We start from the raw sequence: 22,337 nt of genomic DNA, 5'->3' as shown, positions 1-22,337 counted from the left end.
TCTACTCCTATTTTCCCCACAACTCTAAAAACAAGTGCCTATGAAATAAACTGCATTACTAGGAAGCTTCCCCCAGAAAGAGAGAATGAGAACAAGCTTCAATATTACAGTCTTGTTTTCATATACTTACCATGCCAATAGCTCCCTTCAGCTTTATTTACATTTTTCCTCAGCAACCTCCCAGGTCAGAGAGTCCAACCAAAACAGGCAGGGGTTGGTTGGGGAAATTCACAGGCATTTGCTTTCCAAACTGCCAGTGCAGATTCCACTCACCACAACCAGACAGAGCTGTTTCAAGATGCCCTCTCTATGACCCTGCTCTGCTGAAGGTCAAGTACACTATCACTCCCTGTAACTAAGGAAGCAAAATTGACATGTTCCTGCTGTTTTGCCAGCTGCTGAAGCAGTTTGTCTAATAATATGATTAATTGCTTTTAGGGAAGATGTACTTTGCTTTACAAAGTTCTCTCTTCACCTAGATTGCTGCTTTTGCTAAAAGCACTCCCTTTCCTCTTAAAGACCACCTTTCCTGAGCTGAGAGCTCGCAAGAATGTTACCATGGAGTCCATCCAACTCAAAACAGTTTTAAGACTATAAGGCGTGGAGGGAAGATTTGGAGAACTCAGAAATACATTCTGCACGCAGCATTTCCAACTTTACAGCACCGTAAGCTAATATGTTTAAAGATATGGGGTCTTTGTAAGTTCCTCTTTCACTTAAAGGGAAGGCAATGGGGCCGGCCCCACAGCTGAGTGGTTCAGTTTGTGCGGCCACTTCGGTGGCCCAGGGTTTTGCCGGTTCAGATCCTGGGCACAGACGTGGCACCGCTCATCACGCCATGCTGAGGCGGCATCCCACATGCCATAACTAGAAGGACCCACAACTAAAAATATACAACTATGTACCAGGGGGCTTTGGGGAGAAAAAGGAAAAATAAAATCTTTAAAAGAAAGGCAACAACATAAGACATACAAAAACACCCACAAGAATAACAAGAATAACAGCATTGAACTCATTTAACAGACATTTTACTATACCTAGCCAACACGTGCCAGGCACGTGAATACAGGTCAGAGTTCTACCCTCTGCAACCTCCCATTCCGGCGGGAAGATGAGCATACGTCATCAGTGCAAATGAGGGTGCTATAACAGGCCAGTGAATGATTCAAGTCTAAGCCTCACCCCTCCCACAAGGCCACAGAGCTCGTGAGGTACAGTGAGTCAGAGGTGGGGCTGGAACTAATACCCAGATTCTCTGGCTGCAAGACAAGAGCACCTGCCACTAAGCCAAGCTGTAGCCTCCTGTTTGTCATGGAGACTCACTACCTGTTTTAATGACTCGACAACTAATATGAAACAAATGCTGGCCAATCACCAAAAACAAAACAAATGGAAGCCTGGGGGAAGCAAGAAAGAAGTTTTATGGATATATACTTTTATATAGGCTGGAGGGGGATTGACAGAGGAAGGAAATTTAAAAAAATAAGTTTATACTTATAAATGATGAACTTCCACTCCACAAATTTGTATGTGTACTAACCTAAAACAACCTAAGTGAAAGGACTATGTCATCCATTTTTCAGAATCTAGCACAAATCTAGGCACCTCAACCCAAAAGGGAAAAATTAATCAAGGGAAAAAAATCAGATGATTCTCCTTTTTCAAAAGGGAGACCAAAAGTCTCTCCACCTCAAAAACTATTTAAAGTTCTAAGAAACATAACACTCCATTGACTAAGTACAGCCAATAAATGACATGTAAAAGGAAAGATTAATGCAAGGAAGCAAAAAGCTCCAAGGCCCAACTATGGAGGTCAACAGGTCTGCTCCTCTCATCATAAAAATTTGTTCATGCCTTCTGACCTGGTAATTCTACTTCTGGGAATCCACCTTACACAAATTATCCTAAAACAGAAATGGCTTTATCAGTGCCTGGTCCTAAATTTTTTCTAGGGAATATAGGAATTTCCTCTCTCAGGGGGTCCAGATGAGGCAGAGCCCACCTCCAACTATAGAACCAGAAAATGCCAGATACTTGCAGGCCTGGCCTCCCTTGGAGGAGGGCAAGAGGTCAATCAGATGCATCAGCCTGAGACTTTGCACTGGCAGGAGGAGCTCCATGTCTGGCCCTGGTGGTGGTGTGTCAAGCAACAATAGCTTCACCAGACCAGCTCTTCACTCAGATCTGCGTATAGTTCCTAGCTGCAAAACTACTTCTCCAGCCCTCCTCGTAACTCTGTCAAGTTATCCATCCATCATTCCTCACTTATATTTTAATTCAATTAAAAAAAAAATCCCATTTCTGTTGAAATCAGCAACAGTTGGTTTCTGTTATTTACTATTAGGTCCCTAGGCTGGTAAAGCATGGATAAATTTATCAGTGTTAATTTATAATAGAGAAAGGTCAGAAGCAACTTAAATGTCCCAAACTAGGAGGTGGGTTAGTAAATTATACAATACTCCCTTGATACAAAACTATGTAGCTATGAAAAATGATGGTCAGGCAGGCGATGTAGCAACATGTGGAGAGGATAATGACATTTATTCTGTGAAATTAACATTCTGTGAAATCACAAGACACACAGTATGCACACTGTGATTCCAACTGGATGACATGCATGTGAAAAAGACCAAAAAACAATAGGTTTATTCATTCAATAAAGAAATCTTAATATTGTGTGCTTACTATGTTCCAGGCACTGCGTTTTACACACTGGGAAGACAACAGCAAATGAAACAAAGTTCTAGCCTTTCTGGAATTTATATTCTATGTGAGAAATAAAAAAATATATGTTAGTTAGTGATAAGCAGAAAGAGAAGAGAAACAAGAGGAAGGAGGATAAAGAATGACAGAGGTAGAGATGGAAATGGTTATTTGATAGAGGGAAGTGAAAAAGTAACAAAATGATAGTGATAGATAGGAAGAATGGTCAAAATATAGTTTTCTTATCCTTTTCAAATTTTCCAGAATCACTTTTATAGCCACTTTTAAAAAAGTTTCCAAAACAAAGTTACCTTTTAAAACCAGCAAATATTGCTAAACTTGGTATTATGAATGATCTTATTTTCCACCCCACGTCTGAAGTAATGATGTTCTTCGTACTTCTTTTCCTCATTTTTATTATTATTTTTAAAATTTATTTTAAAAAATCGGCACCCGAGCTAACCACAGTTGCTAATCTTTTTTTTTTTCCTGCTTTTTCTCCCTAAATCTCCCCAGTACATAGTTGTATATTTTAGTTGTGGGTCCTTCTAGTTGTGGCATGTGGGACACCGCCTCAATGTGGCTTGACGAGCAGTGCTATGTCCGCCCCCAGGATCCGAACCAGCGAAACCATGGGCTGCCGAAGCAGAGTGCACGAACCTAACCACTCAGACACGGGGCCAGCCCCTTTTCCCCGTTTTTAAAAGAAAAGCTCCTCTTCTACCCATCTAAGAAAGAACAAGGAAATCTATTTTTTTAATAAGATGAGATATAAAACTCTACTGTGAAAAATAATTCTCAGTCTCCTTCCCATTTAAAGAATTGCTGCTGACAATATTTTAAAACTAGGCTATGTTTCTGCAACTACAATCCAAACTGAATCATCCTGGTAGGAAGCTAGTTACGTGGAAACACATTACACTTAGACAGAGAACACCAGCTCCTGTTTCAGTGGATCAGGACAAGTCCTTTATTTGTTCTAAGCCTCTGTTTACTCAATTGTAAAACTGAGATTAATACCTCTCTCCTTACAGGACACTGGAAAGATTAAATGAGGCAATAAATATAAAGTGCAATGTATTATATAAAATACTTAATTTTCTCCCTTTTTGGGTAGAAAAAATGGTTCCATTTCTAATCCTCTATTTCCTGTGACCAATAAAAGGATATGGTCTACAAAATGTTTTTAAAGTAGCAGACACTAAAGGTATACACTTCAAATGGAGTGAGATTTTAAGAAACATGTTTTTTGTGATAGATCGTCACTATTCTGTCCCAAGACACACCAGAGTAAATTATTTTGACACAATCTTTACATGTAAGTTATATCTTTTATAAGGACATCATACTTCCTCATTTCCCCCATTTTGACAATTCCTCTTGTCAACTTTTTTTCTCCTACCATATTATAAGTAAGTATAGTCTTACTTTTCTAACACGAATTTTATCCCAGGTCCACTGTCCTATATTTCATCTACAAAATAGCTTCATCTTCTTACTCCTCTTAAGTCACAGCTCATTTAAGTATGTGCAACCATCTGATTTCTCCAGTATATCTTCTATGATGGCTGTGCCTGAGCACATTTACATGAAGTAAACTGCTTTCCATTTCTCCTGAATATAGTTATTGTACAATATTGATTTTTTGAAGTTATTTGTGTATGAATGGTAATATTTCCTATGAATATTTTTTGTACAGTAAAAGAGCCAATAAAAAATATTGCAATAAAAAGGGGACACTGGGTTTGAAGGAACTGAAAACCCCTAGAAAGAAAGGTTACACAGTACATATTCAATGAATGCTTGCTAAATTAATAACTGAGCTAATCACTGGCCCAGTTAAATTCATGCACATAAGGCTATGTGATTGCTAAAAAATTAAGACAACAACAACAACAAAACTTTGGAAGATAAAACTTGACCCAGATAGCTTTTGATTCAGCAATTCTACTTTTCCATCAAAGCTCCACTGGCAGCGTCCCAGACACAAAACAGAGGAAGATGGGCATAGATGTTAGCTCAGGGCCACTTTTCTTCAAGCAAAAAGAGGAAGATTGGCAACAGGTGTTAGTTCAGAGCCAATCTTCCTCACCAAAAAAAAAAAAAAAAAAAAAAAGGAAGAAGAAGAAAGGCTCATAGCAAACATCATAACTAATAATGAATTGAAAGCAAGGCAATGCTGCCTGCTATCACTACTTCTATTCTACATTGTACTGGAGATCCTAGCCAGGATAGTAAGGCAAGACAAACACATAAGAATTGGGAAGAAAAAATAAAAAGCCAAATGACTATGTAGTGGAATTATTAAAATTAATAAGAGAAAGATTACTGGGTTAAAAAAATCTATAAACAAAATCACTTGCATTTCTATATACCAGCAAGAGTTGGAAAATAAAATTTTAATATGACGTTTACAAATAGCATCATAGAACACAAAATATTAGAAAGCAAATCAAAGATACACTATACCTTTGTGGAAAAAATTAAAGAAAACCTAAATAAATGGAAAGATTTGCCATGTTCATGGATTGAAAGACTCAGTATCATCAAGATGTCAATTCTCTCTAAACTGATTCATTAAGTAAATGCATTCCAATTTTAAAAAGCCAACAGGTTTTTGTTTCTATATGCATAGAACCTAGTAAGTTAATTTAAAGATTTATATTGCAGATCAAAGGGCCAAGGATATGTACAACTTTCTTAAAGACAAAGAATAAAGTGAGTGAAACTTGACCCTTATTATAAAACCTTATATGATACTTCAACATCAATTCCAGGAGGCCCAAAAGCCTAAATCTAAAAGGCAAAACTCAAACTTCAGTAGACAATTTAACAATTGTGACCATGGGGTAGGGATGAATTTCTTAAAGAAGATATACACAGTGTAAACCACAAAGGACTGATGAAAATAAAATATCATAAAGAGAATGAAAAGATAAGCCATAAACTGAGAGTATTTTCGCAAAGCAAATAAGCAACAAAGGATTAACATCACACATATATAAAGAACTCTTACAAATTAATGAGAAAAGACAAACCAAAACAAAAACAGGTTTAAGAACAGAATTTCATTAATGAGGAGCTCATAAAAATGTAAAAGCACGCTCTATGTCATTAATAAATGAAGAAACAAAAATTAACACCATACTGAGCAACAATTTCATACCCACCTGATTGGCAAAAAAATAAGTTAGATCTTACCATGTATTACTGAGAATATGGAACATCAGTAACTTTCATCCAACCCATGCTGATGGGAATGGACAGTGGTCTAATTCCTTTGGAAACAGTTTGGTATTACCTATTAAAATTGAACATGAACATCCCCCACAACCAAGCAATCCCACTATTTGCTATGTAACCTAAAGAGGCTCTTGCACATGTATGCTAGAGACATGTATAAGGATTCCTGGAGTACTGTTCCCAATATCCCCCTAACCCTGTCACCCCCAAAAAGGGGATGTCCAGACAAACAACCCACATGGCCACCAGCAGTAGAATAAATACATAATGGTATATTCTACAACGGAATACTATAACTATGCCTAGAGAAGTGAATGAACTGTAGATTCATAAACTAACATGGACAAATCTCAAAAACACATGTTGAGGGGCTGGCCCTGTGGCCGAGTGGTTAAGTTTGCGTGCTCCGCTGCAGGCGGCCCAGTGTTTCGCTGGTTCGAATCCTGGGTGCGGACATGGCACTGCTCATCAAACCACGCTGAGGCAGTGTCCCACATGCCACAACTAGAAGGACCCACAATGAAGAATATACAACTAGGTACTGGGCGGCTGTGGGGAGAAAAAGGAAGAAGAAAAAAAAATAAATAAAAACACGTTGAACAAAAGACACAAGTCAGAGAAGACTACCTACAAAAGAATCACTCTTATTTAAAGTTTAAAATCGGAAAGAAAAACATATCATTTAGGAATATACGATATGTATATAGGCGGTAAAGTCATGGAGAAGAGCAAGGAAATGGTTCTATAAAATTCAGGACAATGGTTACATATTGTTACTGCAGAATAGATCTCACTTGACCCTTCATGTCAAAGAGAAACTAAGACAGAAAAAACACTGGAGCTACTTCAAGCTCTCTCCCTCGGTTCCTGACTTTTTCCCTATCTCCACAGCACCCTCCCCACACAAATCCAATCTATGTGCATATTTGAAAGCTATAGGCTTGAACTCCAACAGATGACCTATCCAGTTTCGTAGGGAAAAGAAGTCAAGTTAATCTACTTACTGAAAATTGAAGTTTATATCCTTGAAAAGTGACATGCCAGATACATATCCAATATTAGAATTTGGGAGGGTTTGGGTGCTTTTGTCAGTGACTGTTTGGTTACAAATGACACTCAAACTTGCTCACATGAAAAGGGGAGATTTGTTGGAAGGATACTCGGGGAACTCAATCTCAGGATGTATGATCGGGCTATATGGGAAGTAGACAGCTGTCAAGCAGCTTCTCTCTCCATCTCTTTCTGGGGCCACATGCTCACTCCTCTATGCTTCGTTCTGAGAGTCTGGTCACTCTCCAGAATCCCTCTCAGGACTAGCTTTCTTTGCTTCTGTGTTCCCCAACAATATGGGCTTATACATGACATAAATTCAAGCCCTGAGCCTATATGATCTTATAATGCCAGTGTCCAGTGCCACCTTTTACTGCCCATGTGACAGCAGACGTGTTATTTAACCCACTCCTGTGCCTTAGCTTCCTCAAGTATGAAAAGTGGTAGTAACACTTGACAGGTTTTGTTAAGATTAAATGAGATGACACACGTAACAGCTTAGCAGTACATGGTACATAGTAAGTGTTCAATAGGTATTATCGTTAACACGGTATGTTCTGTTGCAAGTTATTTCTGTAACGCGAATTTGATTCTACAAAACTGCAAATAGAAAAATTATCTTGGTATAACAGCTGAAATCATACTGATTCACAAGTGATTGCTCCCAACTCCTTAATGCTTTACATTACCGCTTAACAACCACAGAACGCCAAGTACTACCGGTAATGCAAGCTACCAGGAATTCAGAGTCCTGCATAATGCTATTCACATCAGGCTCTTCCTCTTGTCTCATTCCTGCCATGTGCTCTGTCTTGGCAAAGCTCATTGCATGGTTATCCCCAATCTTTGTGCATTTATGCAATAACTCAGCATCTTTAACTCTTCCTTATATCCTCTTCCGTAAAGCTACTTTCATTTTGTTTTTTTAAGACAAAATGCTATACTTACTCTAACGTTCATTAGGAATTTAACATGTCTTTTAAACTATACTAGCATTTTTATTAGGATTGTTATTATTTCTGTTAGTGCTCTGGTCCACCCTGAATGCTAATTTTCCATAAGCAATGTTATTTTTAGTGTGTAGAATACAAGGTTTTTCAGAAATGCGTATTTTGTGTGACAGCAGGAATGCTTGCCTTCCAACTCTTAATAGTAGAAATTCTATCAGCTCAACTCAGTCCATCAGGGATATAGCTTGGGGGAATCAGCCTGTAGACCAAGGAGGCCAGGGGTAATGTGGTATGGACACGGTCTTGTAGCTAAATTCCACAGCAGAGACTACAGGTAGCAATGGTTTAAAAACAGAGAGCACCTCCAAAATGTCCACAGTCCAGGAAGAGAGAGTGGTCTGTCAGGTCAGGAACTGAGTGCAGCAGTTTGCACTATCAGTAGGCTCCTGGCTCAGCCTTCAAAGATGGGTCATTCTGCTGAAACTCTCCGATGGCTCTCCAACATATATAGAATAATATGCAAATTCCTGACCATGGCCTATAAAACCCAAGATCTGGCCCTACCTACCACTCTGAACTCGTCTCCTACCACTTTCTCCCTCGTTCCCTGCACCGCTGCCACACAGGCCTCTCTGCTGTTCCTTTATCATACCAAACACGCACCCCCTCTTCCCTGCCTGCACTGCACCCCATGCACCCAATAATCACAAGAATCACTCTCTTACTTCATTCAGGTCTCCAATAAAATGTCACCCTCTAAGAAAAGTCTTCCCTGAATGTTTTTAGATAGTAACTCCTGTCACTTTCTCTCTCTTCACTTTTCTTTATAGCACTTACTCCTCTCTTGACATTTCATTTTTGTTTAGATGTTTATTGTCTGTTTCCCAATAGAATAGAAGCTTCACGTGAGCAGAACCTGTATCTTGAAAACTAGAAAAATGCCTAGCACACTGTGAGCACTCCTTAAATACTTGTTGAGTGGGTAAATGATGGGATTTTCTGGAACATCCTGAAGTCTACCAATGAACAATTTCAGTTTGCTTTACTAGCAATACTTTCCCTGACTTCCAGTTAAAGCAAATACATGCATTTATTATCTCTATTCCTTTACCAAATCACCTTTAAGTATGAGTAAAGGATTAAAAAAAATGTACAGACCTATGAGGACAAAAAGTATAGTCAAGGAGAGAGATGACAGTGGATCACAAATAGTAACAAACTTTAAGAAGATAGAGAGCAGATGGTGGAGTGGAAACTGACCGAGCAGAATGAACCAAGTTGAATTCCAAATGACGACAAAGTGGGATACAAGTAGGAAATAAGCTAATTCCCACCTTAGAACCCTGGAAAGGCCAGGTACTAGAACCCTAGGTCCCATAGAAAGCTAGAGTGAGAAACAGACTGAAAACCAGGGGACTAGCTGAATGTCTGTGCTGCAGCCAGGAAACTCACCAGCCTCACCACCACCACCTCTTAATTCTACTGCAGAAAAAAGGAAGTGCAATCTGGATAAGCTGAACCAAAGAGGCCCCAGACCCAGAGACATCAAATACATCTTCCTAGCAAAGGAGGGAGCCCCCATTCTCCAGTTTTCAGAGGCATATTAAGTGAAAGTATTGAAAGGTGAACCTTCAACTCCCCCTCCCCCGCCCTCCTTGTGCTACAGCTTTAAAATACCACCACCACCAGCACCACCACGACTACTGGCAACAACGCATATACCCCCCAGACAGGAAAGTGAGGAATTCTTGCCTGGAAAGACTGAATGGCCCCAGAAAAGAAACATAGTGACATTTGGGGCACCCTTCAAAGAAAATGTGAGGGTGCCTATCTAACTACCCCAAAGTAAAATCAAACCAAACTAGTTGACAAGTGTTACTCATGTATGAAAAACTTTTGTTTTTGTTTTCAGTTTTAAGTTCGTCATTCTTAAATGTGAACCAACAATAAGCATCATTAGCCATTTGAGAAAAGCTTCCATATGAAAAAAAGGAGCTAAAAAAACCAAAAAAGGAACTTGGATAAAACAGCAACTATGTAAGAAGCAAAAGAAAACTAAAAACGTTAGAGCGAAAAAGGGCAATTAACACCCTCACACAGAAAGAAGACAAGCTCCTGCACCCATGAGACAAGAAAAAGGTGGCATGCGGTTCCATCCGGTCCTCGCCACCCCCCACCCCAGACGGGTCTCAGCAGCTTGGGTGCAGCAGCTAGTTCACGGGAGGAGCAGAGCCCAGGGACCCAGCTTCACCACGGCTCTGATGCCATCCCCAGCCCCCACCATGCCCAAAGGAAGGTCAGCTCAGCCCAAGGGGCCCGGGCAGTGGAGACCAAGAAATCTGCAGTTGTTGGCTAAACCTGCTCCTGCAAAAGGGGAAACAAAGCCAAAAAAGGCGGCAGGAATGGGTAACTCTTCAGAAAAGAAACCGCAAACAAAAGGGAAAAGAGGAGCAAAGGGAAAACAAAGCAAGGGGCTAACCAAGACACTAAAGAAGCTTTACCTGCAGAAAACCCAGAGAAAGAAGCCAAGTCTGATTAATATCATATACTTGTCTTATCAGCGGTCCGTGTCTCCCTTCTTGTACAATCCAGAGAAATATTTTTATCAACTCTTTTGTAAACCCAAGTTTTTTTAGTAGGTCTAGAAACATTTTTTAAGACGGAGGGACTCCCACCTCATCCCATTTTTAAAGTGTAAATGCTTTTTTTGAGAGGTGAAATCACTTGCTGGTTGTTTATTTTTTTGGTACAACCAGAAAATAGTGGGATATTGAATGTGGGAGGTTTTGATTATCTTGGGCGTCAGCTTAACATTCCATAGATGGCGGGTAGTTTTTCTATCTTGTTATACAAAGCATACTAAGTGGCAATTTGGAGTCACAGTTGTGCATTTAATATGCCTTGAACATTTTAAATTACTTCTATTCCCATATTGTCGTTAGTAGAATTGTTTCCTGAAGAAAAACACTCCTTGATCTCAGCTCTTCCCCTCAGAATTGCATATGTGCTCTGTAACATCTATTGGGTTGTGCTAGTCCAGTTTTCCTAGAAACTTTTGTTAGGGGGCTGGCCCCGTGGTCGAGTGGTTAAGTTTGCGTGCTCTGCTGCAGTTGGCCCAGTGTTTCGTTGGTTCGAATCCTGGGCGCAGACATGGCACTGCTCATCAAACCGTGCTGAGGCAGCGTCCCACATGCCACAACTAGAAGGACCCACAACTAAGAATATACAACTATGTACTGGGGGGCTTTGGGGAGAAGAAAAAATAAATAAATAAATAAATAAAATGTGTGATTAAAAAAACAAGATAGCAAAAGTGAAAACAAAGTTGAAGAAACAACAATAACAACAGCAGCAGAAGGAACTGGGTGCTTACTATTTGCCACAATGTATTACTTGCAATGTGCCACGCTTTCTATGCATTAACTCATTTAATTCTCGCAATAATCCTCTAAAATGAGTACAATCATTAACCCCATTTGACAGCTGGAGAATCTGGCACAGCAAGGTTAAATATGTTCAAGCAACTGCTAAGTGCTGAAGACAGACCTATGTCGGGACATCTCCCTGAAAGTAGAAGCAGACAGAGTTGGAAATAGGAGAGAAAGATAAGGAAACGGAAAATTAGTTGAAGAGATCGAACTCCAATTAATCAGCAGTTCTGGAAAGAGACTAGAAAAATATTCAGGGGAGAAATTATCATAGAACTAGTATAAAACAATTTTCTAGAACAGGACACGAGTTTCTAGATTGAAAGGACCTTCTGAGTGCCCAGCAGAATGTATGAAAAAATAAGTACACGCAGAGAAATTATTGTAAAGTTTCTGAAAAACAGGGATGAAGAAAAGATCTTAACAAGGTGGGTGGTAAAGGCAAGAAAGAATGAAAGAGAAAGAGTCAGAAGCGGGGGTGGAGAAAGAGAGAGAAGGTCAGCTACAAGAATCAAGAATCTGAATGGCCTTGAAAGCAACAATTAAAGCTGGAAGACAATAAAATGATGCCTTCAAACTCTGAGGTAAAATTATTTTCAACTTAGATTTCTATTCCCAAACTACCAAGCATGTGGGTGTAAGATCTAAAAACAAGTCACCTCTGATGTACCCTTTCCTAGGGAGCTACTGGAGCATAATGCAGTTATTTCTATTTTTTTAAAAAAGGAAAAAACATGGACTGAAGGAAACAAAGAATCCAAAAAAAAAAAAGAGAAGGATGACAGCTGTGCAGCCAGCTTAAAAAGCAATCAGTAGGGACTGAAGCAGGAGGTCAGAGGGCTTTAGAAGGAATGTTTTCACAGAGAAAAAAAGGAGACTGAAAATTCCTCTGATGTATTTGCATGGAAAATAGTATTCAGAGGGTTTTACAACTACATTGGAGACACTAGAAAGTATCTGTGATAGTGCCATAATTAGGTAACAGGACATTAATTTATGCAAAGAGAATACAATTTTATTGGGAGAACGAAGGGAAGAGATGTGAGTGTATGCGGCACCGAATGAAGATGAAAGTTTCTTCATCCATGATGGTAAGTCAAAAAATGTCTAATCCTAAAAATGAAAGTAGAAACATTACCACTGATTTTGCAGAAAATAAAAAGATCATGAGAGTATTACGAACAACTGTCAACAAACTGCCAACAAACTGGATAAGTGAGATGAAATGGACAAATTCCTAGAAACACAAAACCTACCAAGACTGAATCATGAAGAAACAAAATCTGAATAGACCTATAACTAATAAGAAGACTGAATTAGTCATCAATGCAACCCATCCCCCCTAAAAAGCCCTGGACCAGCCCTGGGGATTCTACCAAACATTAAAAAAAAATTAACACTGATTCTTCTCAAACTCTTTCAAAAAACCAGAGAAGAAGAAGCACTCCCAAATTCCTTCTGCGAGGCCAGCATTCCCCTGACACCAGAGTCAGACAAGACCTACAAGAAAATAAAACTACAGACCAACATCCCTTATGAACACTGATGCAAAATTCCTCAGCAAAATACTAGCAAGCTGATATCAGCAGCATATTAAAAAGATTATACATCATGACCAAGTGGGATTTATTCCTGGAATGCAAGTATGGTTCAACATACAAAAATCAATCATGCAATACACTACATTAACAGAATGAAAGGAAAAAAATCACAAGATCATCTCAACTGATGGAGAAAAAGCATTTGAGAAAATTCAAAACCCTTTCATGATAAAAATATTCAACAAACTAAGAATAGAAGGAACCTATCTCAACACAATAAAGGTCATATATGAAAAACTCATAACTACCATCATATCCTGTGATGGAAGACTGAAAAATTTTCCTCTAAGATTTGGAAGACAAGGATACTTGCTTTTACCACTACTACTCAATAATGTATTGGAAATTTTAGCTAGAGCAATTGGGCAAGAAAAATAAATACAAGGCATTGAAATTGGAAAAGAAGAAGTAAAATTACCTCTATTCACAGATGACATGATCTTCCACATAGAAAATCTTAAAGATTCTACACACACACATACAAAAACCTGTTAGAACTAAGAAACAAATTCAGCAAAGTTGCAGGATACAAAACCAACACATAAAGACCAGTTGTGTTTCTATACACTAAAAATGAACAATGCTAAAAGGAAATTAAGAAAACAATTCCATTTAGAATAGCATCAAAAAGAAAAAAACCACTTAGGAATAAACTAAACCAAGGAAGTGAAAGACTTGTACACTAAAAACTACAAAACACTGCTGAAATGAATTAAAGACGACATAAAAAATAGAAAAACATCCTGTGTTCATGGTTTGGAAGATTTAATATTTCTAAGATGTCAATACTACCCAAAGCCATCTACAGATTCAATGTAATCCTTATTAAAATCCCAACTTTTTTTTTTGTAGAAATAGAAAAATCCATCCTAACCTTCATATGGAATCTTAAGGGACCCAAACAGCTAAAACAATCTTGAAAAATAAGAACAAACTGAATGTCTCACACTTCCTGATTTCAAAACTTAGTGCAAAGCTACAGTAATCAAATCAGTGTGGTTGTGGGATAAAGACAGACATATAGACCAATAGAATAGAATAGAGAGCTCAGAACTTTGAGGATATTATGCTACGTAAAATAAACCAGTCACAAAAAAGATAATTTCTCTATGATCCTACTTACATGAAGTACAAAAAGTAGTCAAATTTATACAAAGTAGAACGGTGGGTGCCAGGGGCTAGGGACAGAGGGAAACGGTGAGTTGCTGTTTAATGGATATAGAGTTTCAGTTTTAGAAACTAAAAAAGTTGAGGAGATCCACTGTACAACCATGTAAGTATACTTAACACTATTGAACTGTATACTTAGAAATGGTTACAATGGTAAATTTTATGTTATACAATTTTTACCACTGAAAAAAAAGAAGAGGTCAGAAATAAATCCTTGCATATATGTCAAATGACTTTTGAAAAGGGTGTGCCAAGACCATTCAATGGGGAAAGGTCAGTCTTTTCAACAAATGGTGCTGGAAAAACTGGAAAAGAATATGCAAAACAATAGTTGGACCCATAAGTTACACTATATACAAATGGATCATAAACCTAAATGTAAAAGCTAAAACTATAAAACTCATAGACAAAAACATAGGAGAAAAGTGTGACATTCGACTTGGCAATAATTTCATGGATATGACACCAAAGGCACAGACAACAAAAGAAAACGTAGGTAAACTGGACTTCATCCAAACTAAAAACTTTTGTGCATCAAAGAGCACTATCAAGGGAGTGAAAAAGCAACCCACAGAAAGGGAGAAAATATCTGCAAACCATTTATCTGATGAGGGTTTAATATTCAGAACACATGAAGAACTCTTACATCTTAACAAAAACAACAAAACAATCTAATTAAAAAATGGGCAAGGGACTTGAATTAAGAGACCTCTAAAGAAGATGTACAAATGGCCAATAGGCACGTGAAAAGCTGCTCAGCTTCACTAATCATTAGGAAAATGTAAATCAAAACCACAATGAGATACCACTTCATATCCATTAAATGGACATTATAAAACAAACAAACAGAAAATAAGTGTTGGTGAGAATGTGGAGAAATCAGAACCCTTGTGCACTGCTGGTAGGAATGTAAACTGTTGGCAGTTGCTGCGGAAAAACAACATGGTGGCTCCTCAAAAAATTAAACATCAAATTTTCAAAAGATCCAGCAATTCCACTTCCAGGTATATAACCAAAAGAAATGAAAGCATGGACTTGAAGAGGTATTTGCACACCCATGTTCACAGCAGCATTATTCACAGTAGCCAAGAGGTGGAAGCAACCCAAGTGTTCATGGATAGGTGAACTGATAAACAAAATATTGTATATACATACAATGGAATATTTTTCAGCCTTAAATAGGAAGAAAACTCTGATACATGCTACAACATGGATGAATCTCACTATGCTAAGTGAAGTAAGCTTGTTACAAAAGGACAGATATTATATGATTCCACTTATATGAGGTACCTAGAGTGGTCAAACTCACAGAGAAAGAATGGTGGTTGCCAGGGGCAGAAGGGAAGAGGGTATGAGAGTTGGTGTTTAATGGGGACAGAGTTTTAGTTAGGGAAGATGAAAAAGTTCTGGAGATGGATGGTTGCAGAATAATGTGTGTACACTTAAAACTGTTTATAACAGCAATTTTTATATTTTACCACAATTAAGAAAAAACCCCTCCCTCCCAAAAAAGGACAATGTCTAACACTGATAAGTCAAAAAAAAAAAAAAAAAAAGAAAGAAAGAAAAAAGTCAGGGCAAGGATATTTTTAGAAATAACAAGAAATCTGGTATTTAGAAAGGGAGACTCAGGGATAAGGAAAGGGGAGGGGGGTGGCTCAGGAGCTTGCTGTTTTCTGCTTCAAGCCAAACATAGCATTGTCCAACTTTTAAATCTATCATATGCTCTACTTTGACAAGAAAATGAAAACTTAAATATCCAGCTGCTAAGGGGGCAGAAAAATCAAATTTAATGGTAATGAGTTGGTCTTTCCAGAACATTGGAAAGCTGAAACTTGACCAATGACTCTGCTTTCTCCCACTTGAGGATGTAGCCTTGCCAATACTGAGTTTTGTTCAAAAACTGGGAGAGCCCTGTGTTTTTAAACATTCCCTTACATGGAGGCCTAAGGTTTCTGCAATGGTGAGGCAAGCTCTGATGATAAAAAGAGTAATGGGGTAATAAGAATTTGGCTGTTTTCTCAGTGGTGACAGGATCTTCCTATTCAAAGAGCATCTGATGGCAGAGAGCCCCTGAGACAGTTTGGGTGTACGAGTGATCTCTTTTTGTCAATCAGTAAGCGACTCAAAATGCTCCAACAAGTTAACTCCTAAGTTTTTCCTGACTCAAAGCATCTTACTGAGTTGAAAAGTGTCTTTATTTCATTTAGGCAATGATGAAGAAACACACAGTGTATGTATTTGTGTGTGTGTGTCTGTCTGCCTGTTTTAAATTTCCAGTTATAGAGGGAAATCTTAAATGCTTAAAAAATACTGAAGATCTTTAGAAAAATTCATTTATTTCACACATGAAAAGCAAAACTAATACTACTTTTAGGTATGATTCAATTTCCCACTGTTTCAGTTACAAATTCTCAACTCTCAACTATCCCTTTAAAAAAGAATTGACCATATTGCTTTTTTAATCAAGTTTCATAGTCAATTCCAGAGAACATAAATCCAGCAGAAGCCTGGATTTAGCTGTACTTCTGGCACTCTGTGACCACGGAAGAATCAATAGCTTTGTTTGTTTAAATAAGAGTGCTATCGACTTTTTAAAAGTGTTACAATTAAAATTTGGAAAATGAAAGTATAAAGATAATTGTCTATAATCCAGAAAACTAAAAAATACTATTAGCATGTAGGATATTTTAGAAAATGAACTTACTGTGTAGTGGTTAAAAGCCTGGGCTCTGAAGTCACTCAGATATGGAAACCTGGCAAATTAATCTACCTCTGAGTTTCCTCTTATTTAAAGTAGGGAAAATAATGTTTTCCTTGAAGTGCTAATGGAAGTATTAAATGAGATAATGAGCTTAGCAGAATACCTGGCACACTGTCTTGTGTACATAGCCTGAAGCTATAGATAATTATTAGATATAAATACCTCACAAATTGGAATCAAACTATATATACTGTTGTTTTTTTTTAACCCATAGTTTATCGTATGTGTAATCATTCTTTACTGTTTGGGAAAGTATATAATTCTAATTAAAAAGTAGAAGCAGTCACAAATCCCTTTAGTTTTTTTTTTCCTTTTTGTTCATTTTGGAAAATACTTCCGAATTTCGGAAGTGGCATCTGGTTGCTGTTGTGTACTATTTTTCAAAAAACAGTTTTATTGAGATATAATTCACCTACCATACAATTTACCCATTTAAAGTATATAATTCAATGATTTTAGTATATTCGCAGATACGTGCAACCATCACCACAGTGAATTTTAGAAGAGTTCGTCACGTCAACAAGAAACCCTGTACTCTCTAGGTAGCACCCCCAGTCTCGAGCCCTAAGCAACTACTAACCTACTTTCTATCTCTACAGATTTCCCTGTTCTGGACATTTCATATGAATGGAATAATATAATCTGTGGTCTTTTGTGACCGGCTTAGTATAATGTTGTCAAGGTTCATCCATGCTGTAGCATATATCAGTACTTCATTCCTTTTTATGGCTGAATAATATTCTATAGTATGGATATGCCACATTTGTCAGTTGATGGACATTCAGATATTTCCGCCTTTTGGCTATTTTGAATAATGCTGCTACAAACATTAGTGCATATGTTTTTGTGTGGACTTATGTTTTTATTTCTTTTGGGTATATACCTAGGAATGGAACTGCTGGGTCATATGTTATCTCTGTGTTAATTAGGAGGATCTGCCAGACTGTTTTCCAAAGTGGCTGCACCATTTAACATTACCTACAGCAATGCAGGACGTTTCTAATTTCTCTACATCCTCATCAACACTTGTTATCTTTTTATTTCTAGACATTCTGGTAGATGTGCAATGGTACCTCATTGTGGTTTTATTAGAGTGAAAATTAATGAAATAAAAAATACAAAAACAAGGGCTGGCCTGGTATCAAAGTGGTTAAGTTTACCTGCTCTGCTTCAGTGGCCCAGGGTTCACAGGGTCAGATCCTAGGCGTGGACCTATGCACCACTAATCAAGCCGTGCTATGGCAGCATCCCACATATGAAATGGAGGAAGAGTGCCACAGATGTTAGCTCAGAGACAATCTTCCTCAAGCAAAAAGTGGAAGATTGGCAACAGATGCTAGCTCAGGGCCAGTCTTCCTCACCAAAAAAAAAAAAAAGAGAGAGCAAGCGAGCAAAACATGAATAAAATCAAAAGGTGGTTCTTTGAAAAGATCAACAAATCGACAATCCTTTAGCGAGACTGACCAAGAAAAAGAAAGGTTCAAATTACTAGAATCATAAACAAATGAGGAGAAATTGCTACTAACCTTACAGAAAGAAAAAGAATTATAAAGGAATACTGTGAATAATAATTGTATATCAACAAATTAGATAACTTAGATGAAATGAGCAAATTCTGAAAAAGACACAAACTACTGAAACCGACTCAAGAAGAAACAGACAATATGAATAGACCTATAAGAAGTAAAGAGACTGAATTAGTAACCAAAAAAATACCTGCAAAGAAAAGCCCGAGCCCAGATGGCATCATTGCTGAATTCTACAAGACATTTAAAGAAGAATCAACACTAATTCTTCATAAACAATTCCAAAAAACAGAGAGGTCACACAATTTGCAAGTGGTAGGGCCAGAATTTAAATTCAGGTAATCAGGCTCCAGAGTCTACACTCTTGACTGCTGCATTACAATTGTCTTTCTGAATAACTGGATAAATTTGAACATATTATAGGACATCAAGTTGTTACTTTGTATTATCCAACTTTTGTAGTTTACCTTGGTATTTGTGACTTACCTGGTCTAGAGAAAAAGGCTGATTTGGTGACTCGAGAGAAAATCATTTACATAATTGACAACGTTGCTGTATCTCATTCATGGAGCAAAAGCACAGCCCCTACTAAAGCTCTTCATATAATTTCACTTCAAGGACTTCTCATAACAATCCCATGAGACAGACAGATACTATTATTACTTCTATGTTGTAGATGAGGAAACTGAGGCACAAGGCTGTCACCCAGATAACAAATGGCAGGGCCTGGATTTAAACCCCCAATCTGTCTGATCGCTATAGAATAGCCTCCTTTCCACTACTGATAGCCTGTCCTTTCCTATTCACCCCTTTAGTGTGGCCCATATCTCATGCTTGACCCCAGGGACAGAGAGCTCTTGGGAGCAGACGCCAAGTCCTATTATTCACCTGTGTGCCCTCTATGGCTGACGGGCAGGGAAGTGGTATGCTCCTTCACTGTCTGCTGACTGAATATACAACCGTCCAAAACTGATTGTTAATAACCCCCCAATTGAGATACTTTATTCCCACTCAGCTATTGTTTAGCACTGAAATGATGCACTGTAGGCTCCCTTACTTGTTTAGCTGTTCTATTATATAGTTATTATATGCAGTTTAAAGTTATTGAGCTTGAGATTTCAAAGAACACACACACATACTTATCCCTCAAATAACAGCAAGGAAATCTAGGGAATATTTTAAACAGGAAGATTGCTTTTGCACTTCAAATTAAGAATGCCTTCTATTATATTGGAAGTCTCCTAAAAATGCACTTTTTGCCATAGGAAACGATAGTTACACTAACTTAATATATGAAATACCATTTCGCGAAGAAAATAAGGCTGACAGAAAATTTTAGCTAGTAAATTTTCTGAACAAATACACAAAAGTTCTATTAACCTATAAGGAACTATACTATACTAACCTCTTCCCCTAAAGAACTAATGATGACCTCTTAGGGCAGTGATCCATATACTAGTCTCAAAATCAGCCTCAGTTGGAAACTGTATTAAATGCAAAATAACCCTAAATATTTGAAAAAATCAAAAATGATTTTTAAGGTTATTGTTCCTATCACAAACTAAAGTAACAAATAAACACAAGCATTTTAACTCTAATACTTTCATAGCTCTGACAGTCCTTCCAAAAACATGATATTAAAGAATTTGTGAAATCTCTCTGCTTTCATCTTCAGTTAATATTAATCATTATTTGCTGGGGGAAGATCAGTTATACTGTTGCCTTAAAGGTAATGGCTGATCTAAAATCTGCTCACCATTTTTATTGATTTAAACTGGCATGTGTGCACTTAGTTTTTATTTTTTTAAGTCCTTTCTTTAAATGTCCAGTCTTTGATAAATTTGCATCTTCACCCTAGAATTATGAGTATTGGTTCAAAAATGCAAACCTGAATCCGAATGGCTCCTGGTTTATTGGAGGAGCTTTGGAAAAAGTGAAACAGAACTGGGTCAGTGTGCCCTCAGCCAATTACTTCTATCTTTGAGTCTTGTTTTCCTCACCTAAAAAATGAGAATAATGATTATACCAACCTCAAAAGGTTGTTGTACAGATTGAAGCCCTTGCATATGGCCGGGTACAGAGTGAAAAGATCTGGCCCTACTTCCCTCCTTTCCACCTCAAGTTGCCTGAACATACCAAACTATTTCACGCCTCTCTCCTACCTTTACATAGGTTTCTGACTTAGGATGCCTTTGTAGCAGCACCTGCCACAAAGTTCTCCACCCCACTTCCTTGGGTCTATCTGACAAATGCTTACTTGTCATTCAAGACTCTCCTCCAGGATCACCTTCCTCACATGGAGTTATACTTCTCACTCTGTGTTATAATTACTCCTTAACCAGGCTCCAAGAACGCTGAAAGAAGGACCAACGGCTCATTCAAGCTCCATATTTCCCAGCACTTAGCAAAACCCCCAGTACATGGTAGACAGTCAGTACCGACAGCAGAATGCACAGAATGCACAGAATCGGGGCTTTCCACCATACCACAGTATTAACGAAGTATCAAATGTGCAAGAAACTAAGATGGAGCCTTGGAGTTAAAATTATACTCACAAGTTTGGATAAGCACCAGATTCTTTTAGCTTTTTGGCTCAAGGTGAAATTTTTTAAAGTTACCTTATTGTGTGCAGCTAGGCTACCCTACTCACTCAAAGAAACATTAGGAATAAATGTTCTTGTCATTTTTCTTTTTCTTAGATGGCATCATCCTGCTTTGGATTTAGATCACAAGCTGACTTCACTGGGACTGTTTTGAAACAACAGAGCGCAGTGATGTATTTTTCCTTTCAAAAGCAAGGGTGCCAGCCATTGTGCTAGCCCGTCACTCACCTCAGCCACCTGCTGGGTCCCCACTCTGTGCTGAACCAGCCCCTCCATATTTGTAGCCATGGTGAAGCAAGATCATTAGAGAACCTGTTTGGAAAGATGCAGCAACTTCTATCAGGTGGGGAGAAACCAGACTACTTGAAAAATTCACCTTTGTAATAAAAATTCATTTTTGGTACTGTCTTGTGCAGATTTTGCCTTCTATAGAAGACAGAGCTAGCAGGCTAAGAATATCTGGATGTGCTGCAACAGCTTCTTCAACTACAAGTACTAAAATTGATTAGTAGAAACATTTCAATTTGGAAACAAGACTTCCCCTGGTAAATATAGACAAAGATGAATTTAGAACTTTAATTATTAGGTCCCTTGGGTTGTAACAGCTTGGTTCACCTCTCAGAAAGGTGGGAATCACCCCTTTCCGGATAGCTCCCTGTCACAGTATGCTGAATAAGAAGGTGGCTATCTGAGAAAAGCGTGAGCTCAACTTCAGATACGGAGCACTAGATTGCTATCATCACTACACTTCTGTTACCAGTGGCAATGTGAGAAGCAAAACTCTGCCCAGGTGCTAACATGCCTCACTCAGGTTGATGAGGCAAACGCTATCCCTAAGAAAGAAAGAAAAGTAAGGAGACTGCGTTACTAAAGTGGGCTAAGAGCATGGTACCCATAAATTTATCAGTTTATATTTTTAGGTCCTTATTAAATTAGAAAACCAGATAATTCAGCTCTCTATTAATAGAAAAAATAGTACCATCATTTGTCAAAATTGAGGAAGATCATCTAAAGACCACCAAGTATGCTAGTCTCCTGGGTCAGGTTCACTTGAGTGCAAGCACTGTCGACGAAAGAGACGCCCTAGTCTCTGCAGGTCACAATACAGAGCTCCCCTAAACCCTTTCCAATAACTCTATCACAAAAAATTCAGGATAAAAGGATCTCATTTTGGACCTAATTCCTGGACAAATCAGAAAGACTTCATTATTGACTGCACACATCCCACGGTTAATAGAGAACAAAGCTCTGGTATAATTTATTTCCAGTATTTACAAATAAAAACTATATAGTACTACA

The 22,337-nt window shown here is 38.1% G+C and overlaps 1 protein-coding gene across 12 annotated transcripts in view; it reads right to left on the bottom strand.

The window, feature by feature from the left end:
- Positions 1-22,337, bottom strand: part of NR2C2 (nuclear receptor subfamily 2 group C member 2) — a 135,514-nt gene that overhangs the window by 101,066 nt on the left and 12,111 nt on the right. For 5 of the 12 annotated variants that reach the window (XR_011526839.1, XM_070574646.1, XM_070574651.1 and 2 more), the window contains exon 2: positions 21,267-21,350. The exons of the other annotated variants lie outside the window; for them this stretch is intronic. Coding sequence is in view for 4 of the 5 variants with exons in the window: in XM_070574646.1 (XP_070430747.1) it covers positions 21,267-21,326 (60 nt within the window). In the remaining variant the exon portion in view is untranslated. The remainder of the gene's footprint in view (positions 1-21,266; positions 21,351-22,337) is intronic. 12 annotated transcript variants of the gene reach the window in all.

Source organism: Equus przewalskii, chromosome 15, assembly GCF_037783145.1.
Source record: "Equus przewalskii isolate Varuska chromosome 15, EquPr2, whole genome shotgun sequence".
In the NCBI taxonomy this organism is placed as follows: domain Eukaryota; kingdom Metazoa; phylum Chordata; class Mammalia; order Perissodactyla; family Equidae; genus Equus; species Equus przewalskii.
Note: the sequence above shows the minus strand (reverse complement) of the source record. Positions and strands in the feature narration are given on the sequence as shown.